The following is an 18,339-nucleotide window of genomic DNA, read 5'->3' on the forward strand; positions in this document are numbered from 1 at the left end:
CCAGTCTCATAAAGTTGGAATACGAAACTCAGGGCTTGGTCCTTGGTCCTTTTCTCTCTTCCATCCATTTATACTCCCTAATGGAACTCATCCAGTATTAAAATGCTGTCTTTATTTTTTTTTTTTTTTAGTTGTTATACTGTACTTTTAAATTTGTATCATTTTTATCACTGTATTTTTTATTGATGCTTAATAGACATATATATTTCCAGGGTACATAAAATATTTTGATACATTACATAATGTGTAATAATTAAATAGCGGTGATTGGTATATCCATCACCTTACACATTTATCTTCTCTGTGCTGGGAACATTTGAATAACACTGCGTATATTCTAAAGACTCTCAGAATACTTGACATCTTCAATTGTACATCTAAGGGACATCTCAAACTACATGCATTCAAATTTTAACCCCTGATGTTTCCGCTAAATAAGCTGCACCCCCACAATCTTCCCATTTCAGTTAACGACCACTTCTTTTTTGACTCCTCTCTTTTTCTCACAACTTATATTCAGTATCTGTAAAACCGAATGGCTCTACCTTCAAAATTTACTCAGAATCCAAGTACTTCTCATTACCTCCAGGGCTATCACACTGGTAAGAACCACCACCATATTTCCGTTATTATAATAGCCTCCTTAATTCATCTCCTTGCTTTCACACCCTTTTCCTCTTATAATCAATTCTCATACTAGCAGCAAGAGCCATCCCTTTACAATAAAAATCAGATCATGTCCCTCCTCTGCTGAAAACTCTACAATGACTCCCCACTTCACTCAAGGTCAGTCTTTACCCTGGCCAAAAGGTCCTATGTAATGTTCTTGTACACCAGTTATCTCTCTGCAGATCTCCCTTGCAACTCTGCCCCTCACTCACTCCACCCTAGCCACAAGAGATCTTGAGCTGTCCCTCAAACGTGTATCAGGCATGTTTCCATGGCCTGTAACACTTTCTCTATAGATATATTTGCATGGATAATTTTCTCATTTAAGTACTTTGTTCAGATGTCACTTCATCAATGAAGCCTGCCCTGACCACCCAAAATGTGGTTCAGATGTCACGACTGATCCCACATACACACACGTCAAGAGAGTATGAAAGAGGGTACTGCTCACATAATGAGACCTTCCAAGAAGATCAGAGCAGGTTCCCAAACAGGTGGGAAAATGTATGGAGAGAGCAAGGAAAAGAGACTGGCTTGGAGTTTTATGGTGGTTGGTGGGTGGCACTGGGGTAAGAGTTCCTGCACATGGGCCAGGACTTACATGGCTTGAGCTTTCCACTAACACCAAAGGAGGGAAGAGATGGGCTTTCTTATCTGCTTGCTCAGGTCGGGGGCAGAAAGAGAACGGGAGTGGTCGGGCTTGAAAGCTGGCAGCCATCGAACATCAAAATGGAGTCACACTCTTTATTACAATCATACAATTTTAAAATGGTAACTCCTCGCCCTCCAATCTCTACTCCTTATATTCCCCATAGCACTTACCATTTTTGTCCACACTCTGTAATTCACTTGCGTTTATAGTTTATTGTCAGCATGTTTATTATCTATTAGAATACAGGGCAAGATTTTGGAAAGTATTGTCATATATTTTGTCTACATTGTATATATGAGTATTGGGCCACTGATACCTGCCAGGAGCTTGGAACAGTGCCTAGCATACTGAAGGTGCACAAACTTATTTTTTAATGAATTAATGAATAAGAAATGTATGCATTATTAGATGAATCATTATTGAATGTGTCAGAGGACCTCATGATAGAAGTGTTTATCACAAATGGCATGGAGAAACTCTTGAATGTAGATTTCCATATTATTAAATATGAAAAAAGCACTATAATATTATTTTACTACTCTACCTGACTGCTTATATATCTGTGAGCATATGGATACAGAAATTGTATTCTATGCATCTTTATATCTTCACTGCCTAGATCAGAGTCTGGCAGTGACAGAGTTAAGAGATACTGGTTGACTAAATAAATAGGTCGATGAACAAACTAAATGAAAGAGCTGACACTAACAATTGCAGCACATTTAAATATTTAGCTACCTACAAGTTTCTTAAATAGTTCAGTGCAATATGATGCAGAAACTGTTATTTTTTCAAAATAGGTTTGTTTTTAATATTTTAATTCAATGTTTTAGAAAAAAACAATTTTAGGCTTTATTTGTAAAAATGTTTAGTCTTTTTAAAAAGTAAATTAAATGTATTTAAAAAATCAAAGCATTGTTAATTTGTTCATTCTTTTTTATATACTTTTTTTGTTTTGTTTTACTTTAAATTCTAGAGTACATGTGCACAATGTGCAGGTTTGTTATATAAGTACATATGTGCCACGTTGGTGTGCTGCACCCATTAACTCGTCATTTACATTAGGTATTTCTCCTAATGCTATCCCTCCTCCCTTCCCCCACTCCCTGGCAGGCCCCGGTGTGTGATGTTCCCCACACTGTGTCTAAGTGTTCTCATTGTTCAATTCCCGCCTATGAGTGAGAACATGCCGCATTTGGTTTTCTGTCCTTATGATAGTTTGCTCAGAATGATGGTTTCTAGTTTCATTCATGTCCCTATAAAGGACATGAACTCATCCTTTTTATGGCTGCATAGTATTCCATGGTGTATATGTGCCACATTTTCTTAATCCAGTCTATCATTGATGGACATTTGGGTTGGTTCCAAGTCTTTGCTATTGTGAATAGTGAAGCAATAAACATATGTGTGCACGTGTCTTTATAGCATCATGGGTATATGCCCAGTAATGGGATGGCTGGGTCAAATGGTATTTCTAGTTCTAGATCCTTGAGGAATCGCCACACTGTCTTCCACAATGGTTGAACTAGTTTACAGTCCCACCAATAGTGTAAAAGCATTCCTATTTCTCCACATCCTCTCCAGCACCTGTTGTTTCCTGACTTTTTAATGATCACCATTCTAACTGGTATCTCACAATGAGATGGTACCTCATTGTGGTTTTGATTTGCATTTCTCTGATGGCGAGTGATGAGCATTTTTTCATGTGTCTGTTGGCTGCATAAATGTCTTCTTTTGAGAAGTGTCTGTTCATATCCTTCATCCACTTTTTGATAGGGTTGTTTGATTTTTTCTCGTAAATTTGTTTAAGTTCTTTGTAGATTCTGTCAGATGGGTAGATTGTAAAAATTTTCTCTCATTCTGTAGGTTGCCTGTTCACTCTGATGGTAGTTTCTTTTGCTGTGCAGAAGCTCTTTAATCAGATCCCATTTGTCAATTTTGGCTTTTGTTGCCATTGCTTTTGGTGTTTTAGTCATGAAGTCCTTGCCCATGCCTATGTCCTGAATGGTATTGCCAAGGTTTTCTTCTAGGGTTTTAATGGTTTTAGGTCTAACAGTTAAGTCTTTAATCTATCTTGAATTGATTTTTTGTAAGGTGTAAGGAAGGCATCCAGTGTCAGCTTTCTACATATGGCTAGCCAGTTTTCCCAGCACCATTTATTAAATAGGGAATCCTTTCCCCATTTCTTGTTTTTGTCAGCTTTGTCAAAGATCAGATGGTTGTAGATGTGTGGTATTATTTCTGAGGGCTCTATTCTGTTCCATTGGTCTACATCTCTGTTTTGGTACCAGTACTATGCTGTTTTAGTTACTGCAGCCTTGTAGTACAGTTTGAAGTCAGGTGGCGTGATGCCTCCAGCTTTGTTCTTTTGGCTTAGGATTGACTTGGCAATGCGGGCTCTTTTTTGGTTCCATATGAACTTTAAAGTAGTTTTTTCCAATTCTGTGAAGAAAGTCATTGGTAGCTTGATGGGGATAGCATTGAATCTATAAATTCCCTTGGGCAGTATGGCCATTTTCACAATATTTATTCTTCCTATCCATGAGCATGGAATGTTCTTCCATTTGTTTGTATCCTCTTTTATTTTGCTGAGCAGTGGTTTGTAGTTCTCCTTGAAGAGATCCTTCACATCCCTTGTAAGTTGGATTCCTAGGTATTTTATTCTCTTTGAAGCAATTGTGAATGGGAGGTCATTCATGATTTGGCTCTTTGTCTGTTATTGGTGTATAAGAATGCTTGTGATTTTTGCACATTGATTTTGTATCCTAAGACTTTGCTGAAGTTGCTTATTAGCTTAAGGAGATTTTGGACTGAGACGATGGGGTTTTCTAAACATATAATCATGTCATCTGCAAACAGGGACAATTTGACTTCCTCTTTTCCTAATTAAATACCCTTTACTTCTCTCTCTTGCCTGATTGCCCTGGCCAGAACTTCCAACACTATGTTGAATAGGAGTGGTGAAAGAGGGCATCCCTGTCTTGTGAATTTGTTCATTCTATATATGAAAGTAAACAACCCAGCTGTGTGCCTTCATAAATAATCACTTTATTGAGAACTGTAATTTTTTTTTTTTTTTTTTTTTTTTGGAGACAGACTCTCGCTCTGTCACCCAAGCTGGAGGGCAATGGTGTGATCTCAGCTCACTGCAATCTCTGCCTCCTGGGCTCAAGTGATTCTCCTGCCTTAGCCACCCAAGTAGCTGGGATTACAGGCGCCGCCACAAAGCCTGGTTAATTTTCATATTTTTAGTAGAGATGGGGTTTCACCATGTTTGCCAGCCTGGTCTCTAACTCCTGGCCTCAAGTGATCTCCCCGCCTCAACCTCCCTAAGTGCTAGGATTACAGGCATGAGCCACTGCACCCGGCCAGAACTATAATTTCAAGTGTAATCACGTATGAAAACTTCCCTGAATAATAAAAAGTAAGCAAACCATGGATACAGGAATTTCTAAAACTTACATAAAATTTAAGTCTATTTAACAAACTAGGGTGAGGAAACTCTCTTCAAAGGTATCCCTCCCCTGTGCATGGAGAGACGTACCTGTATGCTGCCCGGTGCCTCTGCAGAGCAATCACAGCCAGCTGAAGCCTGGCCTCCACCACAATCTCCAGTTCGCCAGCGGAGCACTGAGACAGGGTCTTCTGTTCCACCTCGGACAGAAGGAAGTTTAACCTGTCCTCAGCTTCCATCAGTAACATCGACTAAGGAAAGGATACCATACATCATGTGAGTTCAGAAATAATACAAATAATGTCTCTTTCTTCTTTAGCAAATATTTTTCATGTACTGAAAAGTAACAATGAATGGAAGACCAAAAAGGAACTCGGTATCTAATCATCAGAGAAGAGAGTTCAGCAAAAAGGAAAAAGGCAACAGAAAATGAAAAGGAAAGTGAAAGCAAGCGTCAGCATGAATGACAGTGACCTTTTCTTTTATGCACAGCTGGTGCTTACTATTCACAGTAGTTATGTTCTATAAAGTTCTCGCAAACACTTATTACTGGACACTGAGCCATTGCTCCTAGGGGAGATATGGAGAAAAGTACCTGAGAGCCTCTGGTCACAACATTTTCATTAACTGCTCAATACATAGCCTTGTTTAATGTGTGTTTATGGCTAAGGATATATAACAGTATATTTAACATACACTGCTAATTCGCTAACCTTCAACTCACAGCCAATAGCACTCACTTCTGAAGGAAACTTATCTAACACACATAGTTTCTCCGGGTCATCACAGCCCTCTTAACTTAGAAATGCTCCACAGCACTTCAGCACTATGCTGGAGGGTCACTGTAAATATTGACAAAAATGCAAAAAGCATGGTACTAAACAGACCATGAAAAGGACACTTGTTTACAGTACGAGAGTGGCAACAAAAAGTCAGAGCATCTCCTTGTTCGACTCAGCTGGGAATGTGTGATAGGGCAGCTCAAATTTTTCTATGCTCTGTATGTGTTCACGAATAGTCAACTAAGTGCCAAGAGTATTGATTTTCAGACTACAAATAAATTTCAGTGGATCCATAAATTAGCAAACACAGAATCTGTGAATAATGTGGATCAACTGTATTTCAAGTTACAGTATGGTCACCTAGTTGGTAATGTGAAGATAATGAGATTTTTACAGTAGACAATCAATAGTAAATAGCAACCTGACATGGCAGAAGATAAAGGGACGAACCAATATTTCAAGTGACAGGCCACTAAAAATGTATTTGTGCAGAGCAGTGAATATTACATAAATATTAGGGCAATTTAGCATAACGTTTAAGAACGTGAATGTGGATTTTGAATCAAAAAGATACAGTCCTCCTGGATCTATATTTTATTAGTTGTATGATGTTAGTCAAATTGTTAGACGTCTAAGTCTCAGTTTTCTCATGGTTCAGCACAGCACAGTTCAAAACTGATTACTACCTACATCATAAAGTTATAAAAATTAAATAATCATGCAAAAGCTGTTGTTGCCATTGTCATCACTATTATTGGGAAATGATAAACAGGGCATTGAATACTCATATTCCACCAAATAATGAATCATGCTTTTTTTTGAAATGGAGTTTCGCTCTTGTTGCCCAGAGTGGAATGCAGTGGCGCGATCTTGGCTCACCGCAACCTCTATCTCCTAGGTTCAAGTGATTCTCCTGCCTCAGCCTCCTGAGTAGCTGGGATTACAGGCATGCACCACCACACCCGGCTAATTTTGTATTTTTAGTAGAGACAGATTTCTACATGTTGGTCAGGCTGGTCTTGAACTCACGACCTCAGGTGATCTGCCCACTTCGGCCTCCCAAAGTGCTGAGATTACAGGTGTGAGCCACAATGCCCAGCCAAATCATATTTTCTGAAGCACTTTAATCAGGTTGTGAAGTCAAAGCTGGACATCCACTTTTCTCATGAGGAGTAAACTCCATCTCTGACTCCAACCCATTCTTACGCAAGAAAAGGTAATTGCTCTCACAAGAGCAAGAATAACTCTGATAGCACGCCCATCCAGGGCCTAATAGTGCATTTTTGGTAACTAACTTATTATGGTTTGAAAACAATTTCAAACTTACCTTTAGCATGCTAAGAGTGATCTCATCTTTAAGTTTTGTAAGATTATAAAATGAACTTCCATCATCCTTTGAATATATCTCTATAAAGACACAAAATTTTGGAAGGACCAAGAATACCTATGGTTAGTGTAAATATTAATTCTAGGTTTATTTTTTTGAGACAGGGTCTGGCTCTGTCACCCAGGCTGGAGCACAGTGTCACAATCTCAGCTCACAGCAACCTTTGCCTCCTGGACTCAAGCCATCTTCTCATCTCAGCCTCCCGAGTAGCTGGGACTATAGGCCACCACCATGCCCGGCTAATTTTTGTATTTTTTGTAGAGATGGGGTTTCACCATGTTGGCCAGACTAGTCTTGAACTCCCGAGCTCAAGTGATCTGCCCATCTCGGCCTCCCAAAGTGCTGGGATTATAGGCATGAGCCACTGCACCCACACTAATTCTATTAATAGTTTTTAAAATTCATCATTCACAGGAAAACTATCCATAAGTTTAATAATTTTTTTAAAAAACACAATGATAATATAGAAACACAGGAATATAGAAGCATATTCCTATATCAAATAGTCCCTAATGTCATATATTAGAAGGCTGAAGCTGATTCTTACAACAAATCAGACAATTCTGAAAGAATTCTTTAGGTATTTAGTGATGTTATTCAAGCTACTGGCTACTGATATAGTTTCTCCTCTAACATTTCAATAAGATCTCTGTGGAAGCACCAGTTCTTCTGCTGTGCACATGCCCCTCAGTCTAAGAGCTGAGTGTGAGACCAGTTGGAACAGCATAATCCACAATACTCGAATATCTCTTTCAAAATCTCCATCCACGATCCAAAGTCTGCTTTTATTCTGAACTGTGGAGAAGTGAGAGAATTCAGATCACAGTCTTTGCCTGCTTCATTCAACTGGGCTTCTAGACTATGGGAGAGAAAGATGAACCACAAATCATTTTACTACAAATAACAGAAAAATATATCCACCTGAAAAAATTAAGTTTGTTAAGTGCGTAGAAGAATTCTAAAATAACATGGAACTTAATATACCTAACTTCCTCTCCTCTTTCAACACCAACCTTCCCTACCTGGCTAGTCTCCTAAATTATGAGGGTCTGAATCTAGGGGTCAGCTGAGGATGAGGGAGGGCTAGGGCTCTTGGAAGGCCCAGCAGGAGGATCTGGGGACTGGGCTTTCTCACCTAAGGGAAAAAGTAAGAATGAGAGAGACAATGATGGAGAGAAAACAAATGCCTGAACATGGTACAAAAGAAGCCTGGAATGCATGTTACCATACAGAAGACCCTAGGAAGAGTTTAACCTAGACATTTTGATGAACCTGTGTGTGATAAAATTAACACGGGTCCCACATGAGTGTTCCCCTCTAGAATAAAAAGAAGAGCTAGACAGGCCATCCATAGGCGAAGAGATATAGGAGTCCTGATGTCTTAGGAGAGGCTGGTTACCTGCCTGCCACTCTACATCTCACTGACTTCACCTTCTCCATTGCATAGCTGATGCCAACATGACAGGAACTCCAATGGGATGACCAGCAAAAATAACACCATATCCAGGATCTGTGGTTCAGACTAATCACGTTCACTTAATGCATGCTCCTCTCCTTTCTGAGCACTTGGCAAGCCATACTTCCTCCCCTCTTTGCACTTAAATATGGTCTTATCCAATTAAATAAGAATTCCAGACTAAATTTCAGAGTTCCATTTAAGGCCTCATGTGCCACCCTATGCCTTTCTATGCAAGGTCAGAGCAGAGTGTTTCAGATGGTGCGCCTCCAAGATAGTAGCACTTGGGTACCTGAGTGGCTTTGCAAAACACAGCCCCTTGTCAATCTGAGCAAGAACTAAATCCTTGCTGTGGTAAGCTATGATATTTAAAGACTAATTTGCTACAACAGACCAGCTTAGCCTGACTTCTACAGGGGCTCAGTAGGCAAGGAGAGGAAACTCAAATGGGAAATAGAACTGCTAGGAGGCATGACAAATTGAAACCAAAATAATAAGAACACTTAGGGAAGTGCAAGCAGAGTACCAGAAAATGCTTTCTGGAATGAAATGCTTTGTCAAAATGCAGATTCTTTCAATGTTTAGGCAGGTATCAGGCAGATGTGCTTCCAATCAAATCCCTGATCTAAAAGAATTAAGATAAACATCTCCAATCAAAAAATCAAATTTTCTAAAACAAAAGAAATAGATCTCTTATCTGCTTTTATGGAAGCCAGTAGACTAGGAATACTGAGGAAAGCATAGAAAATCTACATATTTAATTCTAAACAGGTAATTATATACGTAAAAAGGTAGTACTAAATAAAGTTATTGAAATAGAATGGACATGCTAAAGGAAAACTAATAAGAATCTAGAATTAAAATCAACTAAAATCAGGAGTTGGATGTGAAGTGAGGTGATGTCACCTGCTGAAGGGAAAAGCATGAGAGAAAAGGGGAAACTGAAAGTTTTTCCAGGTCTTTGATTTGAGTGGAGTAGCTTGGTAAGTGAACTAGCTGTTATGTTATATACAAATGATAGTAGAGAATATGGGCCTAATTGTAAACTCCAGGAAGGGAAAATTAAAAGGGCACAAAATATGAAAAAATGAGAAAATATGTTCTTGGACAGGAAGACAATAAAAATATATAAATTACATTAAAATTAATATAAGCATCTTAACGAATTCCAATGAAAAAGCCAAAAGTGCCTTTTGTCTTTTGTTATCGTAGTTTTCTTGTTTAGAATCAGATTGAATTACCTTGAAGTATGCAGGTAGAATATTCCTAAGAAGATATAAGGAAAATAGGAAAAAGTGAAGGGTGAATAGTGATGACCTTAACAGACAAAAGTACTAATATTTTTCCAGATTGTTCTTTCAGGAATCATGAATTCAGCAATACCTCACCCCTTCTAGAACCCACAATCCATTGACACTACCAGTGTTTCACTGTTCCCTTTCCCTCTCTTCCCCCGTCATCTCATCCCTCCTTACCCAGCTTTAGTTCCTTAGTTCATCAAACATAATCACTCTTGCAAACACCTTAAATTTCCTTACCCATCTCTCCTTTATGGCACCCACCTGGTCAATCTCCAAGCCCCAGCAAATCCAATTCTCTGTTGACATCAGCACCCCTGAATTTTAATATGGCTAGGAAAAACACCACGCTAACTCTTCTCACTTTAAATTCATACAGAAATACAAAAAGGCTCTGCAAGCTGCCCAGCAGTCCTGCTCCATTTCCCTAGTCCATCTGCCCTCCTATGCTCTCAGACAACTACTTCATCCCTTCTCTTCTCTCCTTAAATCTCCAACACTTCCTCCCTGGTTCTCACTCAGTTGACGTCTTTGTTTCCTATTCCAATGAAGAAACCAAAGAAATTACCAAATAACTTGCAAACATATGTACAACACATCTATCCATCCATTAGCATGTGAGCCTATACACTCTGCCCTTCAACTTGTCATTATAGGTGAATTTTATGTTGCCATGTAGGGCCAAACCCTCCACTTGAGTGCTAGTTCCATTCCCATCTTGCCTACTAAGGGTATCAAGTTAGAAATCTCCTCACTCCACACCTTGCATCATCATTATTTTCCCTCTTTCTATTTGATGATTCCCATCAAAACAAAAACAGATTGCTACTTTTTCAGTTTAAAAAAAAAAAACAAAAAACCCTCTTTTGTCCCTTTCAGCAGCCTCCCCATTTATCTCCATTCATTCTGATTCCCCTGCACACATTCTGTTTGATTCCACTCCAATAAGGGTTAGTTCAACAAAGTTCATCTTCTAGATTCTTCAATGACACTCTTTTTGTTAAGTCCAACCTCCATCTTCCTTGGCCTTTTGATTCAATTGATCACTTCTTCCTCCTCAAAACACCTTGTTCACTCATCCTTTCTCAGTCTCCTTTGTGGGTTCTCCCTCATTTATTTGATCTCTTGTTGATGAAATCAAGCATTTCTCCTGTCTCTTCTCCATCTAAACTCATTTCCATGGAGATGACGCGTGGTCTTAGGCCTTTAAATACCATCTATAGGCTAATGATTGAGAAACATTTCTTCAGTGTGGATTTCTCTCCTGAGCTCCAGAATCACATCTCAAACTATCTACTCTTTAGTTCCATTCAGGTGCTTAAAAGGCATCCCACACTTAACCTGCCCCAAAGTGAACTTCTGATCTTCCCTTTCAAATCTTTTTGACTCCACCTTCAAGGTATATCCAGAATCTGGCCACTTCTCACCACCTCCACTGCAACTACTCTTGTTGAAGCCATCATAAGCTCTAATTGCATTATTCAATAGCCTTCTAAAAAGAAATATGATTATGCTTTTCAAATTATTCACCCTGTTGGTTCCCCTAACCCCATAGCCTAACCTAGTCTCAATACAGAAACCAGAGTTAGGCTTTAGAAACTTTTAGTTCTTCCTCTTAAAACTTTTCCAGTGGTATTCCAACTCGCTCAGAATAAAAGCCAAATATTTTATAATGACCTTCAAATCCTTTCACAATCACTCTGTTATCTCCCTGACAGCATCTCCTAGAATTTTCAACTTTGTTCACTCTGCTCCAGCCATACTGGGCTCCAGCTGTTCCTCAAGCATGCCAGCCACATGCCCATCTCAGAGTCTCGGTATTTGTTCCCTTAATCTAGAATACTATTCCTCAGAAACTCGCATCTCATTCCCTCTCCTCTTTTAGACCTGTGCTCAAATATCACCTGTTTATTAAGACTCTTCCTGACAACCCTATTTTAAATTACACCCCACTCCTGTACTCCCTAACCCCCTTTCCTGCTTTCCAAAGCACTTGTTACCATGTAATCCACAATGCCTTTATTCATTTAATTTACTGTATTTTTCTATCATAACAAGTTTTAAGAGAGTATTTTTGTGTTTATTTCCACTGTTACATTCTCAATTCTCAAACAACATAGGAGGTAATAAATAGTTTTCAGTTATAAAATCAAATTAACTATTTTATTAACACAAGAAGCCAGGAAAATCAGTAGTAGAAATAGAGAATCAAGAATCATACCCTATTTCATTTAACATAATGTCCTCCAGCTCTATCCGTGTTGCTACAAATGACCGGAGTTCATTCTTTTTTATGGCTGAATAATATTCCATTGTGTATATATACCATATTTTCTTTATCCATTCATCCATTGCTGGACACTTAGGTTGATTCCATATCTTGGCTATTGTTAATAGTACTGCAATAAACATGGTAATGCAGGTATTCCTTTGATAAACTGATTTTCTTTTCTTTTGGATATATAGAAAAGATTTCTGGATCATACAGTAGTTCTACTTTCAGTTTTTTGAGGAATGACCATACTGTTTTCAATAGTTGTACTAATTTACATTTCCACCAACAGTATACGAGCATTTTCCTTTCTCCACATCCTCACTAGCACTTGCTATTTTCTGTCTTTTTGGTAAAAGCCATTTTAACTGGGGTGTGATTACATCTCATTGTGGTTTTGATTTGTATTTTCCTGATTATTAGGGATGGTAAGTATTTTCTCATATGCTTTTTGGCCACTAATATGTCTTCTTTTGATAAATATCTACCCAGGTCTTTTGCCTACTTTTTATTTTAATTACTTGTGTTTATTTTGCTGTTGGGTTATGTGAGTTCTTTATATGTTAAGTGAAACAAGCCAGGCACAGAAAGAAAAACATTGCCTGTTCTCACTCATATGTGGGAGTTAAGAAAAAAATTGTTTTCATGGAGGTAGAGAGAATGGTGGTTACTAGAGGCTGGGAAGGGGAGATGGGAAGGAGGGATGAAGAGAAGTTCATTAGTGGGTACAAACATGCAATTAGATAGAAGAAATAAATTCTGGTGTTTGATAGCACAGTAGGGTGACTACTGTTAACAATAATTTATAGTATATTCCAAAACAGAAGAGAAGATTCAGAGTGTTCCCAGCACAAAGAAATGACAAGTGTTTGAGATAAGGGATATCCCAATTACCCTGATTTGATCATTACACATTTTATGTGTATATAAAAAAAATACCCCACATATGTGTACAACTATTACACATTAATTTTTAAAACTGTAAAATGAAAACAGAATCATAACCTAGTACATATGAGAATTTATTATATAATGAATTTCTTATTTCAGTAAGGAAAGGATAGATTTTTTAAATAAATGATAATGACACACTAGCTATTCATCTAAATTTACAAACGATATAACATCTCAGAGAAAAGAGATGTCCAAAGTCTGAAACACAATAAGTAATGGTGAGCAAAGAAAACAGCAAATAAGTAGGTAAAGCTAAACAACTATTGAGTGGAAAAAAAAAATAATATAATGTCTAAATATCAAATTAACAAAAAAAACCCTAAAACCTAAAGCTATCAAATTATAAAAGTAGGAAGGGGTGATCAGAGTAAAATGATCTATGAAGAGGGTAGAGATACTAATTAACTTTAAATTTTAAGTTAAATATGACACATCAATTTCATTCCTAGATATACAGAAGCTCTTACTCATAAGCACTCAGAGACATGTACAAGAATGTTTATAGAAAACAGTCTAAATGTCTGTCATCAGTACATGAAGAAATAAAATGAAAATAAAGGAACCACAGCTACAAACATAAATATAGATAAATCTCAAAAACACATTGTTCAGATTAACTTCTGGCATCCCAATGTGAAGAGCTTTCCCATTAAATTAGTAAAACTTATTGGTTTTTTTCCCATTAAATTAGTAAAAATTATTGGTTTTTTAATGCTTGAAGTCTCTGGAAACGATTCTAAAGCCATACAGCAAATGATTAAACATCTACTCAAAAACACTTACTAAAATGTGGTGAGAACAGTACTACAAGTCTGCGGTATTTGGAGAAAGATGACTACTTCTCTTCCCCCCGCCTGTTCAGTGAGATGGAAACTTCACTTCAAACCGGCACAACTAAGAAGACGGGGTTCCCTTGTTCCACCCAGCCCCACCACCTTGTGGGACAGAGTCTCTAGCTTAATTTAAGCAAAGTAACACTGATAACACAGGAGCCCCTCTAAGTTTTTTTCCCAACTCGTAAGGGTAGTTAACAAAGAAAATAATAAAGACTGAAATGTATAATAATAAAATAGAAAACAGAAGAAAAAGTAGAAGAAATCAACAAAATCGAAAAACCTATAGCTAGACTGAGAAAGACAAAAGGAGAAAAGACTCAAATTAATAGAACTGGAAATGAAAGAGGAAACATTACTACTAATCTTACAAATTTCAAAAAAAGAATTATAAAGGAAGACTATGAAAAACTGTATGCCAATAAATTAAATAACACAGATGAAATGGATGAATTCCTAGAAAGACACAAACTATCAAAACTGAGTCAAGAAATAGACAATTTTAAGAGAACTACAAAAAGAGATTGAATTACTAATCAAAATGCTATCCACAAATATAAGTTCAAGCTCAGATGTCTTCACTGTTGAATTCTACCAAACATTTAAAGAGTCAATATCAATTCTTCACAAACTCTTCTAAAATATAAAAGAGGAGGGAATACTTCCCAACCTCATTCTATGAGGCTATATTAATTATGTCTTTACATTTTCTGTACATCTCAAGACCAGCCTGGCTAACATGATAAAAATCCATCTCTACTAAAAATACAAAAAAATTATCCAGGCATGGTGGCAGGCACCTGTAATCCCAGCTACTCCGGAGACTGAGGCAGGAGAATTGCTTGAACTCGGGAGGCGGAGGTTGCAGTGAGCCTAGATTGTACCATTGCACTCCAGCCTGGGTGACAAGAGCAAAACTCTGTCTCAAAAAAAAATAATAATAATTCTGTATGTCTGATGCAGAAATGACAACATTTGGGGCCTTGCTGACCTCCCAGTTCCTAGAGATGGTAAAAGACTCACCTGTGAGCACACCTTTCATGTGCAAACTAAAGAGCCCATGCCCCACCACCTCCTTTATTAGGCTCTTACTCTAGGCCACTCTTCCCCTAATCACCCCAAGCCCAGTTATCAGTTATCTAGAGACAGCACCTATCCTGTCAGGGCTCACTGAAATTATTCAAACTAAAATTATTCAAATACTAAGCCTGTTCACCCTGCCTTACCCATTCATTTGCACAGCAACCACAATAAAGGCTCTTGCTCATGTTTCCCTCCCACTGCCCTCTGCCTCCTGAGACGCAGCCCAGCTCTCCTATGTTTCCTTCTCCCACAGTGGTGTGGCACACCCTTCCTCTTGGAAACTGTAACTATTTTTTCAATGGCAGTCATCTGATCTGTTGGTCTCACCATAAGAAAAACCTACATTTTAAAATAGAGGCCCCAGAATTACTCTGACATCAAAACTAGACAAAGACACTACAAGAAAACTAAAGACCAGTATGTCTTATGAGTACGAATGCAATAATGTTTAACAAAATGCTAGCAAACAGAATCTAACAAGTAAAAAGAACTATAGGCCACACGCAGTGGCTCACATCTGTAATCCCAGCACTTTGGGAGGCAGAGGCAGGCAGATCACTTGAGATCAGGAGTTTGAGACCAGCCTGGCCAACATGGTGAAACCCCATCTCTACGAAAACTACAAAAAATTAGCTGGGCATGGTGGTAGGCACCTATTGTCCCAATTACTTAGGAGGCTGAGGCAGGAGAATCACTTGAACCCGGAGGCAGAGGTTGCAGTGAGCTGAGCTTGCACCACTGTGCTCCAGCCTGGGCAACAGAGTGAGACTCCATCTCAAAAAAAAAAAAATTATAAACCATGATCAAGTGGGACTTATCCCAAGAATGTAAGGTTTGGTTAAATGTCCAAAAATCAATTAATGTAACACACCACATCAACAGAATAAAAAGCAAGAACCACATAATCATCCCAATAGATGCAGAAAGAGCATTTAATAGAATTCAGCACTTTCATGATAAAAATCACTTGACAAACTAAGAATAGAAGAGAAATTGCTCAACCTGATAAAGCATATCTATGAAAAACCCACAGTTAATATCAAACTGAATGGTAAAAATCACCTATTTTTAAGGCAACATCTAATACAATTGAAAATTTCTCTATGGCCCATAAATCCCACCCATGGGTTATATACCCCATGGAAAGATACACTATGCCATCCGGGTATGTTGCACAGTGGCAATGTTCCTTGGAAATGAAGTGCACGTGCACTAGTGGAGGGGCACATTCCTTCTTATTCAATCACTCCTCTATTGGTGCACATGCACTTTGTTTCTAAGGAACATACATGGGGGATGATCATGGCCTAGAATACTATACAGTCAATATAACAGACCAAAGCAAAGCAGTAGACTTGGAGTAATTTCAACGAAGTTTTTCTGCATGGGAAATACCAAATGCAGAAAAATGTGAACATACCATTTTGTAAATAAATGATAAATCCTATCATGTATGTGTATATATATGATAGTGTATTATATATAAAGTATATGACTATGGATATATATAAACAGGTATGTATATGCATACACCTAGATATAAGTACATATGTGTGTCATTATATGAGCTTAGAGAAAGACGTGGAAGAATATATACTATATCATTTATATTGATTAGTGGGGGCTGGGAGAATAGTTAGGGAAAGGGAGGAAAAAGGGAAATAAGCAAAAAATAAAACAACTACCTTTCAAGTTTGGTAGGTTTGGTTTGCTCCTGTCGGTAATTACTGTCTTAAATTTATTTTCTGGGACACAATTTATTGTCGCAGCCACACTTAGGAAAAAGTATGCTTTAACAAAATTAAACTTATTTAAGAGATGCGGTTGGCCAATTGTAACCAGAACTGCAGGCAAGCCTTTATTTCTTAATTCATCCATTGCCTAAAAAAATTGGAAAAAAGGAAAAAGAGCAAGTTAGAAAAATACTTTTTCAGATATTATTAGCTTCATTCTTTTGCAGTCCACATTTGGTGTTAGATGAAGGAATATAGGGCTGGGCACGGGGTATTGTAAATGGGAGGTCTATTGAGAGAGACATGTAACGTCGGAACCATCTCAACAGTTCAACAATGCTTCTGCTGTTCCCCACCAATTTCTGACCTGTGCCTCATGAGGCCAGTTCTGCCATCATGGCAGAGTAAACCTGGTGCTCAGAGTGAAGGATGGGATCCTTTATCAAAACAGATAAACTGGAAGCTCATTAGACACATACATCGGCTACTCTGCTTTAGTGTGAGTAAATCAGAGATACTATGACAGGAAGAAGAAAAGATGGGCAGACAAGCAATCTCCCTACCCTGCTTAGAGTCCACCGTCAATCATTAGAACCCCTTCTCATACACACCCTCAACCCCCTGGGTCCTTGCCTATCCAAACACACTTCCTTAGCAAAATCGCAGCTCCAACTCTGAAATCCAACTCTGAGCCCTCTTAGGGTCTGCGTCCCTGGGGTGGAAAAAGGATGGAGAAAAATCACATAATCACACAAATTATCCCATTTTAAGTACCCAACCAAACCTCAATGCTGCCTGGTAATATTCCAATATTTTGCCAGTCCATTCACCCTCTCTTTCTTTCTTAGACAACCATTTCGCACCCTTCTCTCCTCCGAATTCTAACCTTTCCTTCCCTGGTTTCCTCCCAGCCAATGGCCTTGCTTCCTCCACTTCACTAGGAAAACTGAAGCAGTCAGAGTAGAGCAAACTCCTCCATCTGTTTCACCCACCTGAGCATCTGCCCCCACAGCTCTACCTTCCTTTCTGCTATCTAAGGCTGCCATTACCACTTAGGCCATCATTCCTTTCTCCAATGGCCTACTCAGCCATTCTCTCCTATATCATAAATATGCCACTCTCTACAGAAACATTCCTATCAGCACACAGTCATGCTTCATCTCCTCCATTTCAATAACCCCAAAACTCTCTATACCCCAACTTCCTTCTCCAGCCACTACCCCATTCTTTCCTCCCATTCACAACAACACTCTGAAGAGGTCCAGTTTCTCTCCTTTCATTTGCTCCTAAACCCACTCCATCCCTACATCTTAACCCTTTGGTCAAATTCACTGATAGCCTACACTTGGCTAAATCCAATGTTCAATTATCAGTCTTCAAATACCATGTTACTTCTGATCTGATGTCATTATTTTATATGCCAATTAAGCTGTCACATGCCATCAACTGTAAAATGCATTCTGATTTTAGAGACATTAAAAGTGAAAAAAATTCATGTTTAACATTCAGTATATTATTATATTTGATTCATCATCAAAATTTGATACTACTGATCACTCACTCTTTCTAAACATGCTTTCTCCTCTTGGCTTTCAGGCCACCACACTCCCTTGATTTCCTTCCTATCCCACTGGCCTCTCCTTTTCTGTCTTCTTTGCTGGTCCCTCTTCTTCTCCTATACCTCTTAATATTGGACTGTCCTGGAACTCAGTGCTCTTCCTTCTCCTCACTCCCTCCCCTTAGGTGATCTCAATCAGGCTCATGGT

The 18,339-nt window shown here is 38.4% G+C and overlaps 1 protein-coding gene across 1 annotated transcript in view; it reads right to left on the minus strand.

The window, feature by feature from the left end:
* CFAP54 (cilia and flagella associated protein 54) overlaps positions 1–18,339 on the minus strand; it is a 373,684-nt gene that overhangs the window by 151,477 nt on the left and 203,868 nt on the right. Inside the window, exons 49-51 of the mRNA XM_033220975.1 lie at positions 16,526–16,721; positions 6,885–6,964; positions 4,866–5,026 (exon numbers count right to left, since the gene is read on the minus strand). Coding sequence (XP_033076866.1) covers positions 4,866–5,026; positions 6,885–6,964; positions 16,526–16,721 — 437 coding nt within the window. The remainder of the gene's footprint in view (positions 1–4,865; positions 5,027–6,884; positions 6,965–16,525; positions 16,722–18,339) is intronic.

This window comes from Trachypithecus francoisi, unplaced genomic scaffold (genome assembly GCF_009764315.1).
Source record: "Trachypithecus francoisi isolate TF-2019V2 unplaced genomic scaffold, Tfra_2.0 Lachesis_group11, whole genome shotgun sequence".
Taxonomy (NCBI): Eukaryota; Metazoa; Chordata; class Mammalia; order Primates; family Cercopithecidae; genus Trachypithecus; species Trachypithecus francoisi.